Source organism: Dendronephthya gigantea, unplaced genomic scaffold (assembly GCF_004324835.1).
Source record: "Dendronephthya gigantea isolate DGI-Jeju-01 unplaced genomic scaffold, DenGig_1.0 000105F, whole genome shotgun sequence".
Classification (NCBI taxonomy): domain Eukaryota; kingdom Metazoa; phylum Cnidaria; class Anthozoa; order Malacalcyonacea; family Nephtheidae; genus Dendronephthya; species Dendronephthya gigantea.
In genome coordinates, this window is record NW_021163115.1 from 785,048 (window position 1) to 804,815 (window position 19,768).

At 43.8% G+C, this 19,768-nt stretch overlaps 2 protein-coding genes across 4 annotated transcripts; both read right to left on the bottom strand.

The window, feature by feature from the left end:
- Positions 1-433: 433 nt before the first annotated feature.
- Positions 434-18,239, bottom strand: LOC114534738. Of its 3 annotated transcripts, none has more exons than XM_028556206.1 (3): positions 14,223-18,239; positions 13,306-13,411; positions 434-519 (listed from the first exon to the last, which is right to left on the bottom strand). In XM_028556206.1, exon 1 carries the CDS (start codon positions 18,209-18,211, stop codon positions 14,228-14,230), a length of 3,984 nt encoding a protein of 1,327 aa, XP_028412007.1. In that variant the 5' UTR covers positions 18,212-18,239; the 3' UTR covers positions 434-519; positions 13,306-13,411; positions 14,223-14,227. The 3 variants fall into 3 exon arrangements, with proteins under 3 accessions (XP_028412007.1, XP_028412005.1, XP_028412008.1); XM_028556204.1 differs by having other exon boundaries at positions 13,861-18,239; XM_028556207.1 differs by lacking the exons at positions 434-519; positions 13,306-13,411 and adding an exon at positions 13,699-13,716 and having other exon boundaries at positions 13,861-18,239.
- On the bottom strand, positions 4,021-5,039 carry LOC114534737 (uncharacterized protein K02A2.6-like). Its single transcript, XM_028556203.1, has 2 exons — positions 4,842-5,039; positions 4,021-4,728 (listed from the first exon to the last, which is right to left on the bottom strand). Exons 1-2 carry the CDS (start codon positions 5,037-5,039, stop codon positions 4,021-4,023), a joined length of 906 nt encoding a protein of 301 aa, XP_028412004.1.
- Positions 18,240-19,768: the final 1,529 nt, after the last annotated feature.

Here is a 19,768-nt window from a genome sequence, read left to right on the forward strand (position 1 = left end):
AATTCGCAATTTTTTTCTCCGAATTACAACCTTTCTTGTCTTTATATTCCAAGCTATCAGAATGCTTTTTAATAAAAAAGGTACGAAAGATGTCTACGAACTCATGTATTTTATCTGACGAATGTTGTTCCGTTTCAAGACCTTCTTTTCGACGATCGAGTGAAAGTTTCAGGCGTTTAGCAGTTTTCTCACCAGGTCGTTGTATATAATTCCCAAACAAATCTAGTGATTTGACAGCTTCTGAGAACAACGCTTTCGTCTCGGAGATAGAATGAAGTAATTCAGTTTTTGACTCTCTAACGGTAACATTTTGTGGCTCCGCATCTTTCATGCCCTGCTTTTTGCTGCCAGCATTCAAGTCTGGAAAATCACTTTCAAAATCGATAAATTCACGCAATGTAAGTATAAAAACATCTCGAAGACAAACTACAAAACTCCAAGAAGACATTTTGTTTGGTGAAGCGATGAACGGTGCTGGCTTGTTATAACCGCTATCCAACGGCTTCCGATAAGGAATATCTGATGGAAATAAGTTGCAAGATTTTATGTCCAGGATAATTATATTATTTAAAAGGAATTTATTGATGAATTTTCCACTTTATTATATTCATTTTGATATCAATGGAGTTTCTTGCAATCTGATTGGTTAAAAATAGTGTGGTTAATTCCGAAATCGCACTTGACAAAAATAGATGAAAATTACTCACATTTTACAACCGTTTACGGTTCTTTCCGCCAATAAATCGTTTTGAATTTGTCTAATTTTTTGTATGATTTCAAAATGAATGTAAGAAAGTGGAAATTGCACTTCGTGTTGTGCAATTTTGGTGTGAAATCAAACTTGTGATTACAAATTTGTAATCACGCGTGAAAAACAAAACGAAGAAAAACTTTAGCTGTTCCGCGCACCTGACATAACTTTAGCTGTTCCGCGCACGTGACATAACTTTAGCTGTTCCGCGCACGTGACATAACTTTAGCTGTTCCGCGCACTTGACATAACTCTAGCTGTTCCGCGCACGTGACATAACTTCAGCTGTTCCGCGCACTGTTCCGAGCACGTGAGATAACTTTAGCTTTTCCGCGCACGTCACATAACTTTAGCTGTTCCGCGCACGTGACATAACTTTAGCTGTTCCGCGCACGTGACATAACTTTAGCTTTCCGCGCACGTGACATAACATTAGCTTTTCCGCACACGTGACATAACTTTAGCTTTCCGCGCACGTGACATAACTTTAGCTTCTCCGCGCACGTGACATAACTTTAGCTGTTCCGCGCAAGTGACATAACTTTAGCTGTTCCGCCCATGTGACATAACTTTGGCTGTTCCGCGCACGTGACATAAATTTAGCTGTTCCGCGCACGTGACATAACTTTAGCTGTTCCGCGCACGTGACATAACTTTAGCTGTTCCGCGCACGTGACATGCGGGAAAGGCTCAAAAGGTTAAAAATGGAAAGAATGAAAGCAAAACGAAAGATAACATTATAGTTGTGCGCGTCGTGTTCTGCGAGCGAAAAGTCAGCACTGTCTCGGGAAAATATTTCGGTGAATTTCCCGATCGAGGATCTATAAATAGCTACAGTGGGGCTCGGAAGATTGAGTTAGGTCGATATGATTTTTGTTGCATTGATATAACAATATTGATTAAGGACAGCCACTGGTTTTCCTTATACTTTCTTTTCATCTTCCTTTGAAGCGGTAGCTCTTGGATCTCCCAGATTTGATTTCGATTATCTGGCCTCTCTGATTATTATTATTAATTATTAAAAATTTTATTTACAGACACTAGCCCCGTCAGTTACCACTTATTTACACATGAGCGTCTACTTATTACATTATGAGCGTCTACTTAATTACACTATACAAATATAAACTATATATATAAATGCAGAATTAACTACTTGAATTTATGAGCCTCTTGAAACAATGAATCGATTGAGCAGACTTAGCTTCACGCGAAAGACTATTCCATAATACAGCTCCTCTATATTTAAAACTTCTTTTGAGAAACTCTTTCTTAGGTCTCGGGATTGATAGATCAGTATCGTAATGTCTCAGGTTATAACCATTTTCAATTACACTACGCTCAGAAAAGGATTTGCGAAGGCACGGAGCAGTACCGTTATTTAGGATATTATAAACGAGAACTGCTTTGTTAGTTTTATATTTAGTTTCGAGATTTTTCCATCTAAGCTGCTCCAGGAGTTCAGAGGAGCTTGTATTGTAGTCTGCCCCCGTTAACACCCGAGCAGCCCTATTTTGAAATTTTTGCAACTTTTCTTTCAATAATAGACCGCAATTGTCCCAAAGAGGGGAACAATAGTCAAAGTATGGTTGAATTAAAGCTTTGTAAATGGTGTGCATGGTTTCTTCAGGAACAAAGGGTTTAACTCGTCTCATTACACCTATTCCCGCGCCTACCTTTCTGCTTATTGCATTTATATGGGCTTCCCAATTAAGTTGTTCATCAATCTCGACGCCCAAACATTTAAAAGATCTATAACGGGTTACTGGTACATTTCCAAAGATCACTGACTTATTTCCTAGTTTATTTTGAATGTTATACGAAGAGCCTACAAACAAAAGTTTAGTTTTGGTAGTATGATTGCAATTTATTATCACTAAGCCATTTACTGATATTTTTTAAATCAGAATTCAACATATCTACTAATTTATCAAAGTTATCCGACGACGCAAAGATTTGAGTGTCGTCTGCATATATTCCAGGGGTAGTAGATTTTAGATTTTCCAGTTTGCTAACCTATTTTGCCAACTTTGGTCCACAAAACGAATCCTAGTACTTCGAGCTATTTTAGTATATCAATATTAAAATAAAGTTAATGAGGAAACGTTCATATAAAGGTGTGTCTTCGGCTTTGGCAAAAAACATATGTTTGCGGGCGGCATGTCAGACATGCGTCAAACCGGCGCTCCAATGCATTAGTAGATCCAATATTGCATCACACGCGAACATCATTTGACCTGCTCAATCCAACCAATTAAACTCCTTTTCCATTTGGCGCGTAAAAACAACCAATAACATTTCAGAGGGTCACGCATAAGCAGCATGCACAAGCTCAATCTTCTCACTTGGGAAATCGCTTTGCTCAAAGACACAGTTCGCAAAATTAAAAGGTATTATTTACGTCAAATCGAAAAAAAAATAAATAAAATTTTTATCAAGCCTCGAGCCGCACGTAGTTGAGCAACACAACGCCAACTACATCAGCCACCGAGCGAGATCAGTTTAACGGCTCTTCGAGAACTTTGCGCCGAACAAGGTTTACCTAATAACGGCTGATTCACCGACTACAGCGTCACACTTCCTCGAGCTCTCCTGAGTCAGAGTTGGTCCCTGCAACTTCCCCGGATAATTCTTGACAGACAGCGACAGCGAACGCTTTCAACGACGCTCAGTTAGCGCAAATTCAGGCCATCCTCGACAAATCGGCTGAACAGATCGCGACAACCGCTGCTAAAGCTGCTGTGGCATCCATGCAGAACTCTGGTCCCGTCACCCACAGCGTAGATGAGGCCATCGTTGATGACGCTCCTGCGCAATCCGTAGCCGCAAATTTTTGTAAACTCGGTTGTTCCTACCGCGACGTCACCTCAAGTGCCATACAGCCACGGATTCCACGATGTTCCCGCAGCATACGTGAGACAAATTTGTTATAATTTTCTGTTCTAAATGCCGACCACTGCTCCGAGCAGAGGTGAAGTCTATCTGTTTATTACTTTGAATGTGTCTAGGCTTATGTACAGTAATTTGCATACATTAAGATTCTAACTAATACAACCATTCATGCGTAATATCGCACAACATCTTTCTCCACCTTTTTTTAGTAATCACCAAACTTCTATTAGTTATATACGGTGGCAATGTTTCTTTGATCCTAATAAATGTTTTTTTGTTTGTTTTTTTCTCTTTTTTCAAAACAATTAATTACGTGAGTTAAATATTTGTACAGTTCTACCGATAGATATAATTATAAATAGTTCTCTAATACTCAGCTACACAGTCCACTCTCCAAATCGTTCTGGTTTCTTAATTTGTCGACCGGATCTCGTACTTAAGGTAATTTGTTCACGGTTTGTCTCTTCTACATCACTTTCATTGGAATCATATAACTCGTATCGTTTCGGTTGCTTAACACTGTCACTTTTCTTCGTGGGTGGAATTACAGCTTTGTTAACGACTTTAATATGTGATTTGTCTCTCTTATATATTCTTCCATTTCCAAACAACACGGTAGCAGAATATTCAGTTAATTCAATCACAACCCCTACTTCGGGTCTTAATCGATCAGTTCTTTTGTCTTTCATCAATACTCGATCACCCACTCTAATGTGTGATTTCTTGACGTTCTTTTTTCTGTCATAATATATCTTCGCTTTCTCTTTGTGTCGTTTATCACGATTTCTTATAACTTCATCTTTCACTCTTCTCTTCATCGTCGGGAAAATGTTCAAGTTCATCTTTCTTCCAAACATCAGCTCATACGGGCTTTTTGACGTGGAAAGATGAGGTGTGGCTCTATAGGCTTCCAACATTCCGTTTATCTTCCCTTTGTAGTCAGTGTTCTCTTTCTTAGCAATACGAATGGCTTTGTTGAGATTTTGCATGAATCGTTCACATTCACCGTTCGCTTGTGGATGTCTCGGTGTGATTCTTCGATGATAAAAACCTTTCTTCTCTGCATATTCGTAAAATTGGTGACCCTGAAATGGTGGCCGTTGTCTGTCTTTACTGTGTGCACTTTTCCGAAGGTGGCAAAGATCGAATCCAAAACTGGCTTAACGTTCACAAACGATGTTGAGTTGCAGTATCCAACGATCGGATATCGGCTGTAAAGATCGTATGCCACTAGAATGTATTTTCTATCTTTCAACGGACCCTTAAAATCAATGGATATCGTATGCCAAACATGAGGTGGTAGTGGTGTTGGTCGTAGAAGTTCATCATGCGTTCGGTCAAAGGTTATTTGGCAACTTAAGCAGCTTTTGATGGCATCTTTCGCAAGCTTCGTCATCCCGGGAAACCAGATTCTTTCCCGCAAAAGGTCTACTGTACGCTTCTCACCCGAATGCCCAATCTTGTGTGCTTCATCTATAAAAGCACTGTGCATAACGAATGGTGGGACCAGAAGATCTTTGTAGATACAAGTCCTTTCACAACGATAGCTCTGGTGCGACTCCGTAAAACTTCGATATTTTCGGGTTGCTCTTTTGTGATTTCCACAAACCATTCTCCACTTTTCTCCTAAGTGTCTGGTAGTCCTTATCTCCATACGCTCTTTCCATTATAACACGATCACTCTCCGAGTTTGGTTCAAATAACAGCGCAGTTATTCCTTCCTCAAACGATTCATTCGGTGTTTGCTCAATCAGTTCGTCCTTTGTGATATGACGAGAACCGTAATCTGCGATGTTGTTTTTTCCTTTATTGTAGACCACAGTGTATTCCAATCCCTGGATTGCCAAAATCTGCCTTTCGATTCTTATCGGTGCTCTTGATTTAGGATTGTTAAATAGATGTTCTAATGGTTTGCAGTCTGTGAGTATCTCAAATCTTGGAGCTCCCACAAGATATTGATAGAATGCATAGCTACAAGCCCACTTAATAGCAAGAGCTTCTAACTCCGTCTGGCCATATCGCGTTTCGATATCGGTCAGAGTTCTGTTCGCAACGTGGCACATTCTCCACACTCCCATGTCATCTTGTTGTGTCAATATTGCACACAGCCCGCCTGGAACATTACTGGTCGCTTCAATCTTCTTTCCGGCATCGACATGTACTCGAATAGGTTGATTGGGTACGAAATATGCGAGTGTTGTTTCTTCCTCTAAACTTTCCTTCAGGTGATGAAAAGCGTCTTTCTCTTCCTGTCCCCATCGGAATTGGGCTTTGTCTTTGGTTAGAGCCCTCAACGGTGCCGCAATCTGGGAAAAACTCGGTATAAACCTCGACATATACCCGACCATTTGAAGGAAACTTCTGATTCCCTCCTTCGAAGTAGGCTCACCACATTCTTTTAGAGCTTTCACTTTCTCTCGAGACGGTTTCAGGCCATTCTCTGTGAATCTATGGCCATAAAACTCAATTTCGTGTTTACCAAATTCGCACTTCTTTCTATTAATGGTAAGACCATGCGACTGCAGTGTTGATAGGACTTTGTTCAAATTGCTGTTGTGATCTTTCCAATCTCGACTGCCTATAAGACAGTCATCTCGATTGTTCTTCGTTCGAGGTATACCAGCTAGGATTTCACACATCCGCCGATCAAATTCGTCCTGACTCGTGACCCAACCTTGCGCAAGGGTATTATGTTTAAGGTTTCCCATGGTGTTGTGACAACCAGATACTTCTTGCTCTCTTTGTCTATGGCGAACTGATGATAACCGTTGTTCATATCGATCTTCGAAAATACTTTACACCCCGCGAAAGTCATGGCAAGATCTTCCGTCCTTATGCCAGGGACTGTTCTTTATTAGCCAACCTGAAATCGGCCGTAATTCTGACATCAGCGTCAGGTCCACTTGATTTAGGAGTTATCACTAAGGGACTTGCATAGAAAATTGGTTCGCCAGGTTCTGTCCAGCTCATAATGCCCTCTTTCACAAAATACTCCAGCTTATTCTTCATTTTCTCTCTCAGGTGGTGTGGTATCACTCTTGGTGATTGAAGAACTGGCTCTGCTTCGGGTTTCATGTATATATGTGTCAAGATCGGTTCACCGTTGTGAGGGTCTTTAATTAAATCTTCCAATCCCTTCGAACAACCTTTTATGGGCACACACAATCTTCTCCATTTCCGCAATTCCTTTCTTTTCGCCTGAGTCATTCCCGATTTTCTCGACTTTCTTTACACTTTGGTCTGCGAACTCACCATCAGCGCTATACTGCAACATTCCAAGTTCGAGCAACGTCTTCTCGGAAAGTAATGGGTGACTATGAATCCCATTTTCTGTCACGTATATGCATGTCTTTGATTAGGTTTTTTACTGTCTTATTTGATAGCGTAGAGCATTTCAGGACGCAGATTATTCCGAGCTTAGCCCCACCTAAGGCTCGAATAGCTTCTTTCGGGACAGATATTAACTTTTCGACATCTGGGTGTTGTTTATATATCTTTTGAAGGTCGTCCTTCGATATCAGGTCTACGTCCGCACCTGTATCTGGATCAATGTTAAGTTTAACTCCGCAAACGTTTACTGGCAAAAGAATGTTGCTAGCATCCTTTTCAGCGTTCACTTTCCTGACATTTAATCTGAGACGAGCTCCTTGAATATCAATGTCTGCATCAGAATCAGATGAATCATCTTTTGTGATAGATCTTTGAAACTTCCCTGATATTTGGGTATCTTTCGGTCTTGTACGGCAACATGAACTGAAATGATTCAATTTTCCACAGGAATTACATTTCTTGCCAATAGCTGGACAAGTCTCATGTGATACATCATATCCACATGGGAGGCATTTTTGTTGATTTTCTGCGTCTGTTGGTTTCGTGAATCTTGTGTTCTTTGATGTTGGGTTCTCAATATTTTTGAACGAATACATCTTCTGTTTTGATGCTCTTCCACGTGGTTTTCCTGCGTGTGTGGCTCGAACAAATTCGAACGATTCTTCCTTTATTTCTGATTTCATGTCGTCTGTTTGAGCTTTGATGTCTTGCTTCATCGTAGCATGCTTCATAAATGTTTTTAAGTCCCGATCTTTTGCTAGGGCTTCGTCCTGTAACTTCTCGTCGTAGCATGTCGAAAGCAGTCGATCCAGTATCATTTCATCGTCATAGCCGTGGAATTCACAATCCTTAGCCAAGCGTCGTAGTTCGATTTCAAATTGTGATATAGTTTGACCCGCTTCTATTCTCGCTTTATTGAATCGAAAACGAGCATGGAGGCGAGATTTCTTAGGTATATATATCCTCTCGATTTTTTCAATCAGATCTATGTATTCGTCTACATCTCTACCGTCTGTCTCAGGAGAGTTCTCATCTATAGACAAAATGTGCTCACCACCGTGAACTAATAAACACATTTGCTTGTCTTTCGGGTCTTTAATTTCAAAATATTCCATTTGTAACTCGATTTTTCTCTTCCACGATTTCCATTTCGACGAAGTTTCAAGTATATCATCTGTCGGCAAGAATTCTTCGACTTTAAGGGCTTTCTTCACTGGTTTGGGAGGCATCCTCGTCGCCAATGTTATAATTTTCTGTTCTAAATTCCGACCACTGCTCCGAGCAGAGGTGAAGTCTATCTGTTTATTACTTTGAATGTGCATGTCTAGACTTATGTACAGTAATTTGCATACATTAAGATTCTAACTAATACAACCATTCATGCGTAATATCGCACAACAAAATTCAATCGGGTGAGTTTTTTGACTTAGCTAAGCTTCTCCCAAAAAACTTCTCTAATGGCTCTAACGACGAGCCTATTACCTTGACGCTTGAGAACGCGGTAATTAAGGTTAAAAGGTCGTCTCAGTCCGTCGCAAAAATCACCGATATTGAACAGTGGACTACAGCTTTCACGATCTACATGAGTGTCTTGACACATTCGTTCCCGGGACGGCCCCAGGAATTGCTGCAATACATGAGTCTAATCCGCCACGCATCTCGTACTCATCGCGGCCTGGGATGGTGTATTTACGACCATAAGTTTCGCCGAAAAGTTTCCCTCAACGCATGCATCAATTGGTCAATTATCGATCAACAGCTGTGGTTGATGATATTCACTGTTTCTTCCGATGTACTTAGAAGGGAATACCCTCTATTTCACAACGGACCCCAAAAGCAGTTTTCCTCAGGGGGCGAACGAGGTCTCTGCATCGAATATAATAGGCGATCTGGATGTTCCCATCAGCCGTGCCGATACCACCACGCATGTAGCAAATGCCGAGGCCCACATACAGCATACTCTTGTCCGACCAACTAAGCCCAGCCCGCCGATGATTCTGAAGCCCAACGCATCTCCAAGCGTCACCACACTGACCACAGACCTGCCAAGTCAAAGCACTAACCTAGTTCCGACACCATCAATGTAAATACTTTAGAAAAAGCCCTTACGGGTCATCCAGACCCTAATTTTGTGTCACATTTATGCCAAAACCTTAGATACAGCGCGCGCATTGGCTTCATGGGCAGCGCACGGCACGCTTTTCCAAAAATCTACCGACGGCGCATGCGGACCCTGCAATTGTTTCATCCAATTTAGCTAAAGAGATTTCGCTAGGCCGCGTGGCTGGTCCCTTTAACGAGCCCCCATTTCCAAATTTTCAAGTTTCTCCTATCGGGTTAGTCCCTAAAAAGCATTCGGAAAAGTTCCGCACTATATTTCATCTTTCATTTCCGAAATCGGGTATGACCAGCATAAATTCTTCTATCTCACAAGACGACTTTAGTCTTCAGTACGTTACTATCGACGATGCGATCAAGGGAATGATGCGTTTTGGGCAATGTTGCTTTCTTGCAAAAACCGATATCGAATCTGCTTTTCGGCTTATACCTATACATACTTGGGACCAAATGGTTCCAGGGTACATGGCATGCTCACCAATAACTAGGAGTTCCCGGTATAAGCATTGCATGGCAAGAACTTTTTGCTATCGTCGTTGCATGTCAAATTTGGGGGCCCCTACTGCGCGATCAACGCATTAAATTTAGATGCGATAATGAGGCAGTCGTCAACATGATTAACACCAAACGTTCCAAAATCCCTCGGGTCATGGATCTGCTTCGTCACTTAACTCTTCTTACCCTGCGATATAATATGTACATTCGGGCAACGCACATTTGTGGAAAACGGAACGAAATAATATTTCTCGTTTTCAGCTTCAGCGATTCCGTCAACTGGCACCGCAAGCGGATATCAACCCATGTTTGGTCCCCGAAATAATGCTGGCAATTTTTAAAGGATGATATTCAACGCTATATAAATCTTTCCGTTGCAACAACAACTAAGCAGACCTACAGCGCAGGCGAAAAAAGTTTTAAGCACTTTGTAAATTGGTTTAGGCGACAAAAGATCGAACATTGTCTCCCTGCCAATGAATCCCTTTTGACAGAATACGTTGCATATTTGGCCAGAACTATCAAGTACACATCGATCAAAACATATTTGGCGGCCGTCCGCCACTTGTTCGCCACGGTCATACTCTGAATTTGCAAAAAATGGTGCGGCTGCAACTAGTACTACGGGGTATAAAGCGATGACAGGGGGATAAAGTTCGAGTTCGCTTACCGATCACCATTCATCACTTAGAACTCTTCCGCACGTTGCTTGCTGTCCCTAACACTACAAACTATGATTCCGTTATGATCTGGGCAGCTATGACTCTGGCATTTTTTGGCTTTCTCCGCTTGGGGGAGCTAACAACAAATTCGAAATTTAACTCCAGTATACACCTCACGAAAGATAATATCGCATTTCCCAAAGGTACAGCAATGGCCCAGCCTGATTATATCACAGTTCACCTTAAAGAATCCAAAACAGACCCCTTTCGCGTAGGTCACACGATAACCGTTGGGGCCACAGGGACCGCGCTTTGCCCCGTTTCGGCCATGAAGCACTATTTAGTACGGCGACCAAAAACCACCGGCCCTCTCTTTATTCATGCATCAGGCAAACCGCCCACGAAAAAAACGTTAACCGCCCAGACTCGAACGTTGTTACAGAAAGTTGGTCTCAACGCCACGGAATATGCTGGTCAAAACGTTAGGACGCTGGTCTTCTGATGGTTTTGAACGTTACATTCAAACACCTACCTCAATGCTCTCAAGCGTATCAGCCACACTGGCCAATATTTCAAAATATTGATTTCCTATTTTAGGCGGAGGGCTCCTTCGTCTATGGGGATACACATTCTGTGTATTGTGGAAGGAAGCGCTCCTGATTGTCACGTTCAAGCCCATAGACTCAGCATTGAGTTATTGTAATCATAGATCAGTCGAATCGTTTACTGTCCAACTAGCGTGTGCGGTTGGTCAGTTGATGTCTTAGAGGCTAGCTACCTCTTTCATGGTATGTAGCGTGTGTGCATACATGACATCATGCGCTGGTGCGCAGTTGCAGAGTCCTAATGGGGAGAATATAAACCCCAGAACAACGATTTAAACGCCATTTAAGAACGAGTCTTTGGGATGAAAGAATGACCACAAAGAATTACATTCTATAGGAGTGCTTCCCCAAAACCCTTCTCCCACAAAAAACGCGTGTGTATGTGTATTGTTTTGTGCAGAAAAGCCGCTTGCTGGTAATCATTAGAACGGCTTCGATCATTAAAGCCATTTTAGTATATCAATATTAAAATAAAGTTAATGAGGAAACGTTCATATCCAGGTGTGTCTTCGGCTTTGGCAAAAAACATATGTTTGCGGGTGGCATGTCAGACATGCGTCAAACCGGCGCTCCAATGCATTAGTAGATCCAATATTGCATGACACGCGAACATCATTTGACCTGCTCAATCCAACCAATTAAACTCCTTTTCCATTTGGCGCGTAAAAACAACCAATAACATTTCAGAGGGTCGCGCATAAGCAGCATGCACAAGCTCAATCTTCTCACTTGGGAAATCGCTTTGCTCAAAGACACAGTTCGCAAAATTAAAAGGCATTATTTACGTCAAATCGAAAAAAAAAAAAAATAAATTTTTCCCACCCTCCCACCACTCAAACATAACAGGGGCATTTGCCACGTAACGTCTGTTGGCGGTTACTATACCTGTCTATCGACTATTGCCTCAGTACAGTTTATCAGGCTACAGATCTCATAACATACTTAAGACTAACGTCATTCAACTTAACTTTCCTTCGTGCTGTGTTGGCTGACATATCGCTTATAGTATAGACAGTCTACAACCATTATCTGTAATCTATAGAGACGAGTTAATAACGCAGCGATATAGTGAGTCCTTCACTTATATAGTCTAAAATTAATATATGTCATAACGTTGCTTTAGTGATCGTATAAATAAAAATAAATGTTCGGGCTTGGGAGGAAGGGCTCCTGATTGTCACGTTCAAGCCCATAGACTCAGCATTAAGTTATTGTAATCATAGATCAGTCGAATCGTTTACTGTCCAACTAGCGTGTGCGGTTGGTCAGGTTGATGTCTTAGAGGCTAGCTACCTCTTTCATGGTATGTAGCGCGTGCGCATACATGACATCATGCGCTGGTGCTCAGTTGCAGAGTCCTAATGGGGAGAATATAAACCCCAGGACAACGATTTAAACGCCATTTAAGAACGAGTCTTTGGGATGAAAGAATGACCACAAAGAATTACATCCCATAGGAGTGCTTCCCTCAAACCCCTTCTCCCACAAAAAACGCGTGTGTATGTGTATTGTTTTGCGCAGAAAACCCGATTGCTGGTAATCATTAGAACGGCTTCGATCATTAGCATTTCATGCACAACTTAAATACCATGCGAATTAACGAAAAAAACATAGGAGAGCCATTACCGTCGTATAACGCGCAAGTTCAGATCAACATATCTAATTTCCCACTCACAAGTTGTTATTGTAAATTATAAAAAAAGTATCGACTGGACTCCCACTGACTTTTGCCCCCACTGGCACTGTATATTGTACAAAAGTTAGAATTTGTGGCTTTCACGTATCGTTTCAATAGTGATTTGAGTGCAGGGGGTCAACCTTAATTGATATGAAATTGTGTATATTTTCTACGAAGGGCAAAGCCAACACATACAGTGTACAATTAACTCGCTCCAATTTACTGTGTGAAGTATGAGGTCATATGAAACCCAAGAATAGTACATAAAAATATACCTTTGCACGTATTTTGACTTTTTGTATTTTCTGAACGGCTCATTTTCTAACCAGAATCAACTATTTCCTGATTTCAATTAATCATATTAACCGCGGTGGATAAATCCCGTTTAGCTTAAGCGGTGGTTAAGTTCAAAATAGAAAGCAAGTCTATCGTTTTATATTCAAGAAGCAAACTAAATGTTTTTAACCCTAATACGAAGATACTGTTTACAACTACATATTCAGTGCATAACATTCAAGTTGACTCACTCAAGAGAGCTGTAAGAGTGTTATTTAATTTTGACGTATCCTGGTGAATATTTGATTGGTTTTTGTAAAGTATATATGCTAGTCGATGGCAAATGTACCAAAGCAGTACAGTTAATGATATTTAAGTAATACGTGTAGTAATAACACGAAAGATCGAATGGGAGTACATGAAGGCCGAGGCCTTATATTAAATGCCAATGTTAACTACCGCATTAACCTTTGATAATTATAAAAAGAAAAACGTTACCTTGTGAATCACAAATACGAAGGTACTATTTCGTATCAAAAACCTTGAATATCGACGTCGAACGACGTTGCGTGGTGCCTGTTTTGCCTTAATCGCGTCTTTGCACCTGAAATGATAGGTTGTAATAATAATATAAAAACACGTAAAGATAAACACGGTAAGGGTTGTAACTCCCAAATTCTTCTAAGAGCTACGCTGCTTTGGTGTGCCGTTAACGCCACAAATTGAACTCCACTAAATTCGCTAACCACGATGATAGGATAACACGTGCGCGGATAATGGTTATAAAATGTATCTTTAATGATAAAGTTTATAATACTGTGCGGTTGAAGGTATATGGTAACTGATCAATCCGGTAACGGAATATTGAATAGAGTGATCGCGGAATAGAAATAGTGGGTAACGTTCGAACTAAAAATACAAGAATTAAACCGCACTAAGTCATGCAATCTAGGCAAATTAAATACTATAACAGGCATGCACTAAATACGAATAAGTCAACTAACGTAGCTACATATGTTTACAAACTATAATAACACAAAGATAGAGTCTTACTTTAGTTGGCGCACACACCAAACTGCTGATGAATACCGTCGATAGAGTTCGAACATAAACGTAAATAACCAATTGTAGAGTAGAGTGACCATACTCTAGTTGACAGTGATATACAATGAAACATTAAACTATGTGCAGCTGCGCGTGTAGTCGCAGGAAGTAACAAAACGGAAATTAACGACATACGATAACAATAACAAAGTTAGGGTTTCAAACCAACATACCGGCCCCTTAAAGGCGGTACTACGAGCCTTTACAATACCGTTTTTTTAAATGGTTTGAAACACGAAATAATGTCAATAACTAAATAAGTAAATGAATAAAGCGTTAGTTTAATAACAATGTTTATCACGATCTCATACCAACATCAGGCGGCTTCTTCTAGGAGGACGATCTTGTCTACAGGCCTCACCAACTCGTTGCTGCTTGTCTTCAGTTTCACGGATCGTACCAGTCCGTCACGCTTGTTGCGGTACACTTCCAACACCCGAGCTAAGGGCCATACTCCTCTTGGTTTGCTGTCGTCTAGCACCATAACGATGTCGTTGACTGCCACGTTCCTCTTCGAAGCGTTCCACTTTTGTCTTTTCTGCAGCAAGGGGAGATACTCCCTTACCCAACGTCTCCAGAACAGGTTGCACAGATATTGCACTTGACGCCATCTCCTTCGGTTCTGATTGTCTTCCTTTCCAAAAACACCGGGTGGAAGGGCGGGTTGGTGACGTAATAGAAGCAAGTGGTTTGGGGTGAGTGGTTCTTCGTCCCGTGGATCATCTGACAGCTTCGTGATCGGTCTGCTGTTCACCACGGACTCTACCTCGCAGAACAACGTGTTGAGGCTCTCGTCGTGAAGCACTTGTTCCGTCATCAGCGCCTTCATGACCTTCCTTACGGTTCTTATGCACCTCTCCCACACTCCACCAAAGTGAGATCCAGCGGGTGGGTTGAAGGTCCACTTGACATTTCGTTGAAGCAGGAAGTCGTGGATCTGTTCTTGATTCCATTCGTCAATGGCTTGTCTTAGCACTCGTTCACCCTTGACGAAGTTTCCTCCGTTGTCCGAGCGGATCTCCATAGGTTGACCTCGCCTTGCCACGAATCGTCGGAGAGCATCAATGAAAGAGTCGGTGTCCAACGTGTGGGCCACTTCTAGATGGATCGCTCGTGTTGTCATACAAGTGAAGAGCACTCCGTACCGCTTGACACGACTTCTCGCACGTTTTACTTCGAACGGTCCGAAGCAGTCGACGCCTGTATACGTAAACGGTGGCAGCGAGGGCGTTACCCGGTCTTCTGGCAGGTCGGCCATCTTTTGATTGCATACTGTTGACTGACGTTTCTTACAGCTGAGGCACTTGCCGATGACCTTCTTCACGGCTGATCTTCCGTCTACGATCCAATACCTTTCTCTGATGAGGGAAAGCGTGTGCTCGACGCCGGAATGACCCGCGATGTGGTGGTAATGGTTTACAAGGAGTCCAATAACATGGTGGTCTTTCGGGAGGATGATAGGGTGTTTAGCGTTGTCGTTTATTGGTGCTCTCCGCAGTCTTCCGCCGACACGTACCAACCCATTCTTTAATACTGGATCCAGCTGGAACACGCGGCTCGATTTCTTAACCGTTACGTTCTTGCGATCTTTATCGCTACTTTGGTTTATTCTTTCTAGGCATTCTCGTTCTTCGCTGAAACATTCTTGCTGCACATGTCGAATTATTTCCTTCTCAGCGTTGACCATTTCGGACACGGAAATAGGCGTGATGGACGTTGAAAACCCGATCGCTTCAGCAGGATTTAACTTCTTCTGGATGACGCGACGTTTCAGGATCGCCTGGTAGCGCAAAACCAGCGCTAGGACCTTTTTCAGCCGACTCCAAGAAGAGAAATGCTTGACTAACTCTGCAAGTGGATGTAGATTAGAAATTTTGTTCGTGTACGTGGCGGATTGTCGCTTGACCTCGGGGTCGTTGTCTCCAATGACCAAGCTCAGATCACTGGGTGGCTGTGGCCAAGCGGCCCTTGGCTTGCTCAGGAAATCCGGCCCCTGTATCCATCGCTGGAGTTGTGTCGCTGGCACGCCACGAGATGCGTCGTCGGCTGGATTGGCAAGGGTGTTGACGTAATGCCACTGGAAAGTAGAAGATGCATCAAGTATCGTAGAAATTCTATTGGAAACGAAGGTCTGAAATCGTTTATCTTTGTTCTGTAGGTAGCGTAGGACACACGTGCTGTCGGTCCAGAAGAACGTGTCGTTCACTTCGAGCGTGAGTTCTCCCCGACAGATCTTCTCCAGTCTCGTGGCTGTAACAGCTGCTGAAAGCTCCAGACGAGGTATCGTAACTTGTTTGATTGGCGCTAAACGGGACTTCCCCATTACAAACGAACACTTGATATTGCCGGCTTCATCTTCTACACGTAGGTAGGTGGCGGCTCCATAGCCATCTTGCGACGCATCAGAGAAATGATGCAGTTGGAACGAACTGATCTTGGCGTCATTGGTAGGCTTGAGACACCGATCTATTTGCACATCCTCGAGCTTCGGCAGTTCCTTCAACCACGATTGCCAGCGGGCCAGGTGTTCGTCCGGGATTGGGTCGTCCCAACGGAGCTTCAAGCGGCATAAGTCCTGCAGGATTTGTTTCGCCTTAAGGACAAACGGAGCGACAAATCCCAGCGGATCGAAAACGGAACTGACCACCGACAAAATGCCTCGTCTGGTTGCGGGACGGTCTTTCACTACAATACTGAAACCGAATTTGTCTGATGATACGTTCCAGCGAACACCCAGGGCTCTCTGAATAGGAGATTTGTCCAAGTTCATGTCCTTGACTTGCTCCGATCTTTCTGATTCTGGTAATGACTCCAGCACGGCTTTAGAGTTGGACGTCCACTTCGTTAATCTGAATCCTCCCCTTGCCAACAATTCCCGCAGTTGGTTTGCCAATCTCACCGCTTCCGGATCTGTTGGAATGGACTTCAAGCAGTCATCAACGTAGAAATTTCTTTCGACAGTTTCGGTTGTTTCTGGGTCGAATTCGGCCTTGTTATCTTGGGCGGTTCTCCGCAGGGCAAAGTTTGCGCAGCTGGGCGATGAGGCACCTCCGAATAGGTGTACGTTCATTTCGTACTCCTGCACTGGTTGATCCAGGTCGCCGTCCGGCCACCACAGGAATTTCAGAGCCTTACGATCTTCAGAAGGGACACGGACTTGGTAGAACATGGCCTCGACATCCGACATCATAGCCACGCGCTCCTCGCGAAATCTTGTCAAGACGCCAACAAGCGAGTTGGTAAGGTCCGGCCCCTGTAAGAGCTGGTCGTTGAGAGACGTCTGGTGATACTTGGCTGAGCAGTCGAATACCACTCTCACCTTGTCGGGTTTCTGAGGATGGAACACGGGGTGATGTGGCAGGTACCACCGAATGCTTGACTGGTCGACTTCGCGGTTCTCGACTTTGCTGGCGTAATCATTCTTGATAAGATCGTTCATGAAGCCCTTGTACTTCTCGTGTACTTCTGGTTCTCGTTGAAGACGCTTCTTCAAAAGACTTAGTCGTCTTTCCGCTACCGGTCTGTTGTTTTTGAGTTGCGGCGGATGACTCTTCCATGGCAGCCCGATTTCGTAATGACCCTCCTTCAATTGGACGCTTTCCTCCATGATTTCCAGCGCTCTCTTGTCATTTTGCGACATTGACTGTTTGGCATCGTAGGACGAGTCGTTGAACTCCAAGTTGCAATAGTCCTGGAATTGCTGCTCAAGACGAGCAGTGCTCTGCAAAAAGTTGGACGTAGCTGACGTGTTCTTTCCTCTACCAAGAGGGCCATTGAGTACCCATCCTAGGATGGTCCGAGTCGCGAAAGGTCCTCCGCTCTCACTTTGTCGTACTTCCATTGGTTGTATTGCTTCGGGGACGTCGCTTCCGATAAGCAGGCCGATTTCGGCGTCGATCTCTGGCAAGGATAATCCTTCAAGATGTGGCCAGCGGTTTACATCTTCCTGGTTACTGATGGCGTCGCGGGAGATTGGTAGAGATGGTCGTGAATACACCACTGGCATATTAACGGGCTGTGCTGCTGAATCCAGTGAAGACACTTCAAGACTCACCTGGGAGCACTGCACGAGCGAGTTTTTACCTTGTATCGTCGTCAGCGACAGACTCGTCTTGCGGCCTTGAAGGTCGAGTTGGTCGAGCAGGGCTTCGGTGCAGAATGATGTATTCGAGCCCGAATCCAAGAATGCATACGTTTCCACCGTCTTAGATGCACCATGGCCAGATGCCTTGACGCGAACAGGAACGATGGCCAGCGCTGTCACAGAATCGTATCTTGGCGCGTTGGGTTTGGTCGACATTCGAACGTACAAACTATCGGCTTGTGTAGGGTTTCGTCTGCTGGCGTACTGTTTCCGTTGGCTACGCTCTCTTGACTGGTTTCTACGTCTACAGGGGGTGTTGCATCAGCATCGTGTTCGGGCGTCTTCTCGGACCTCGGATGCAGAAACGTCGAGTGCTTTGTTTCACATTCTGGCACCTTGCAGTAACTGGGTTTGGGACACGCATTAACAAAATGTCCTGGCAGTAGACAGTTGAGACACAGTTTGCTGTTTCTGACTACTTGTCTTCTTTCGGCCAACGATTGCTTCCGGAACTTTTCGCAGCGTGACAGCCAGTGGGCCATCTTACACAGTGGGCACCACTTTTCTCTGGCTTCGGTCGAGGTTTGCTCGCCCCCTTGCGTTGCGAAACCGTTGGCACTACGGCGTGGTCGTTGATTTCCTGGGCCGGTGATTTTGTCTGACGCTCTTTCAAGTTTACCGAACACAGGATGGCTGGCTGCTCTGGCCTTCATCGTCACGAAATCTGTTAGGTCCTTGACTGTCACGTCTCTTTCTTCTTTTTCCACAATACGGTCCACCGCGTCTCGCCATTTCGCGCGAAGTGGGTACGGCAGGCGATCGACGATTTTCTTTAGGTTTTCTGGATTGTCCAGTTTCCCTATGTAACCAATTTCCTTCAATGTGTTGGTGCAACTCACCAGCTGGATGGAGAATCTCTGCAGCTCCTCGCCGTCCTCTGTTCTGATGGGGGCCCCGTTGATGAGTTTCTGTACGTGCGCGGCGGCGATCTTGTATTTCTGACCGTATCGCTCCTTAAGCAAGCGTCGCGCTTCTCTATATCCCTCCTCTGGCTGCATGGACAGACAACTTCGCATCAATTCCTGCACGCTTCCGGAAGTGTGCTGCACTAAAAGGTAGAGTCTTGCGCTGGGGTCGTTTGCCTTGCGCTCTACCAGATGTTCAAACGCACGCACAAAGTCGCAGTAACCTAGGGGATCGCCGTTAAACGTCTGTAAACTGGGTCGTGGTAAGGTGAGCGCCATTACGCTTTCTTGTTGCTGTTGGACTAGCTGCTGTAGCACCCCATTCTGACGTTCTTGCGTTGTCATTAGCGCTTGGAACGATTCCTCGCGAAACTTATCCGATTGAGAAAGGTCGTTGACGTACGAGCGTTCGTAGCCCTGCGGCGTTACAGCGCGCCATTCGGGGGCTTCAGGGTTGAGTGTTTGACGTGCAGACATGTCTACGGCAGCGGGCTTAGCTTCGGGACTTGAAGAAACCTTTGGGGCATTCTCGAGTCGTTGGTCGGTGAGATTTAACTTGCGCTGGACCGGTGGCGAACTATGCAAAACACTTTTGCCGTTACGACTGCGTATTTCCTCGATTTCGCTTTCTTCGTAGGCTCTTTGTTCAGCTTCAGCGACCGCTAACTCAGTCCTAAGTTCGAGTTTGGCTTTTCTTTGATTTAGTTTAAGCTCTTCGAGTTCGAGCTCTTGCCTTTCTTGGATAGACGCAGCTTTAGCTTCAAGCGCTGCTATCTTGGCTGCCGCTCTTGCTTTCGCGCTTGCTGAA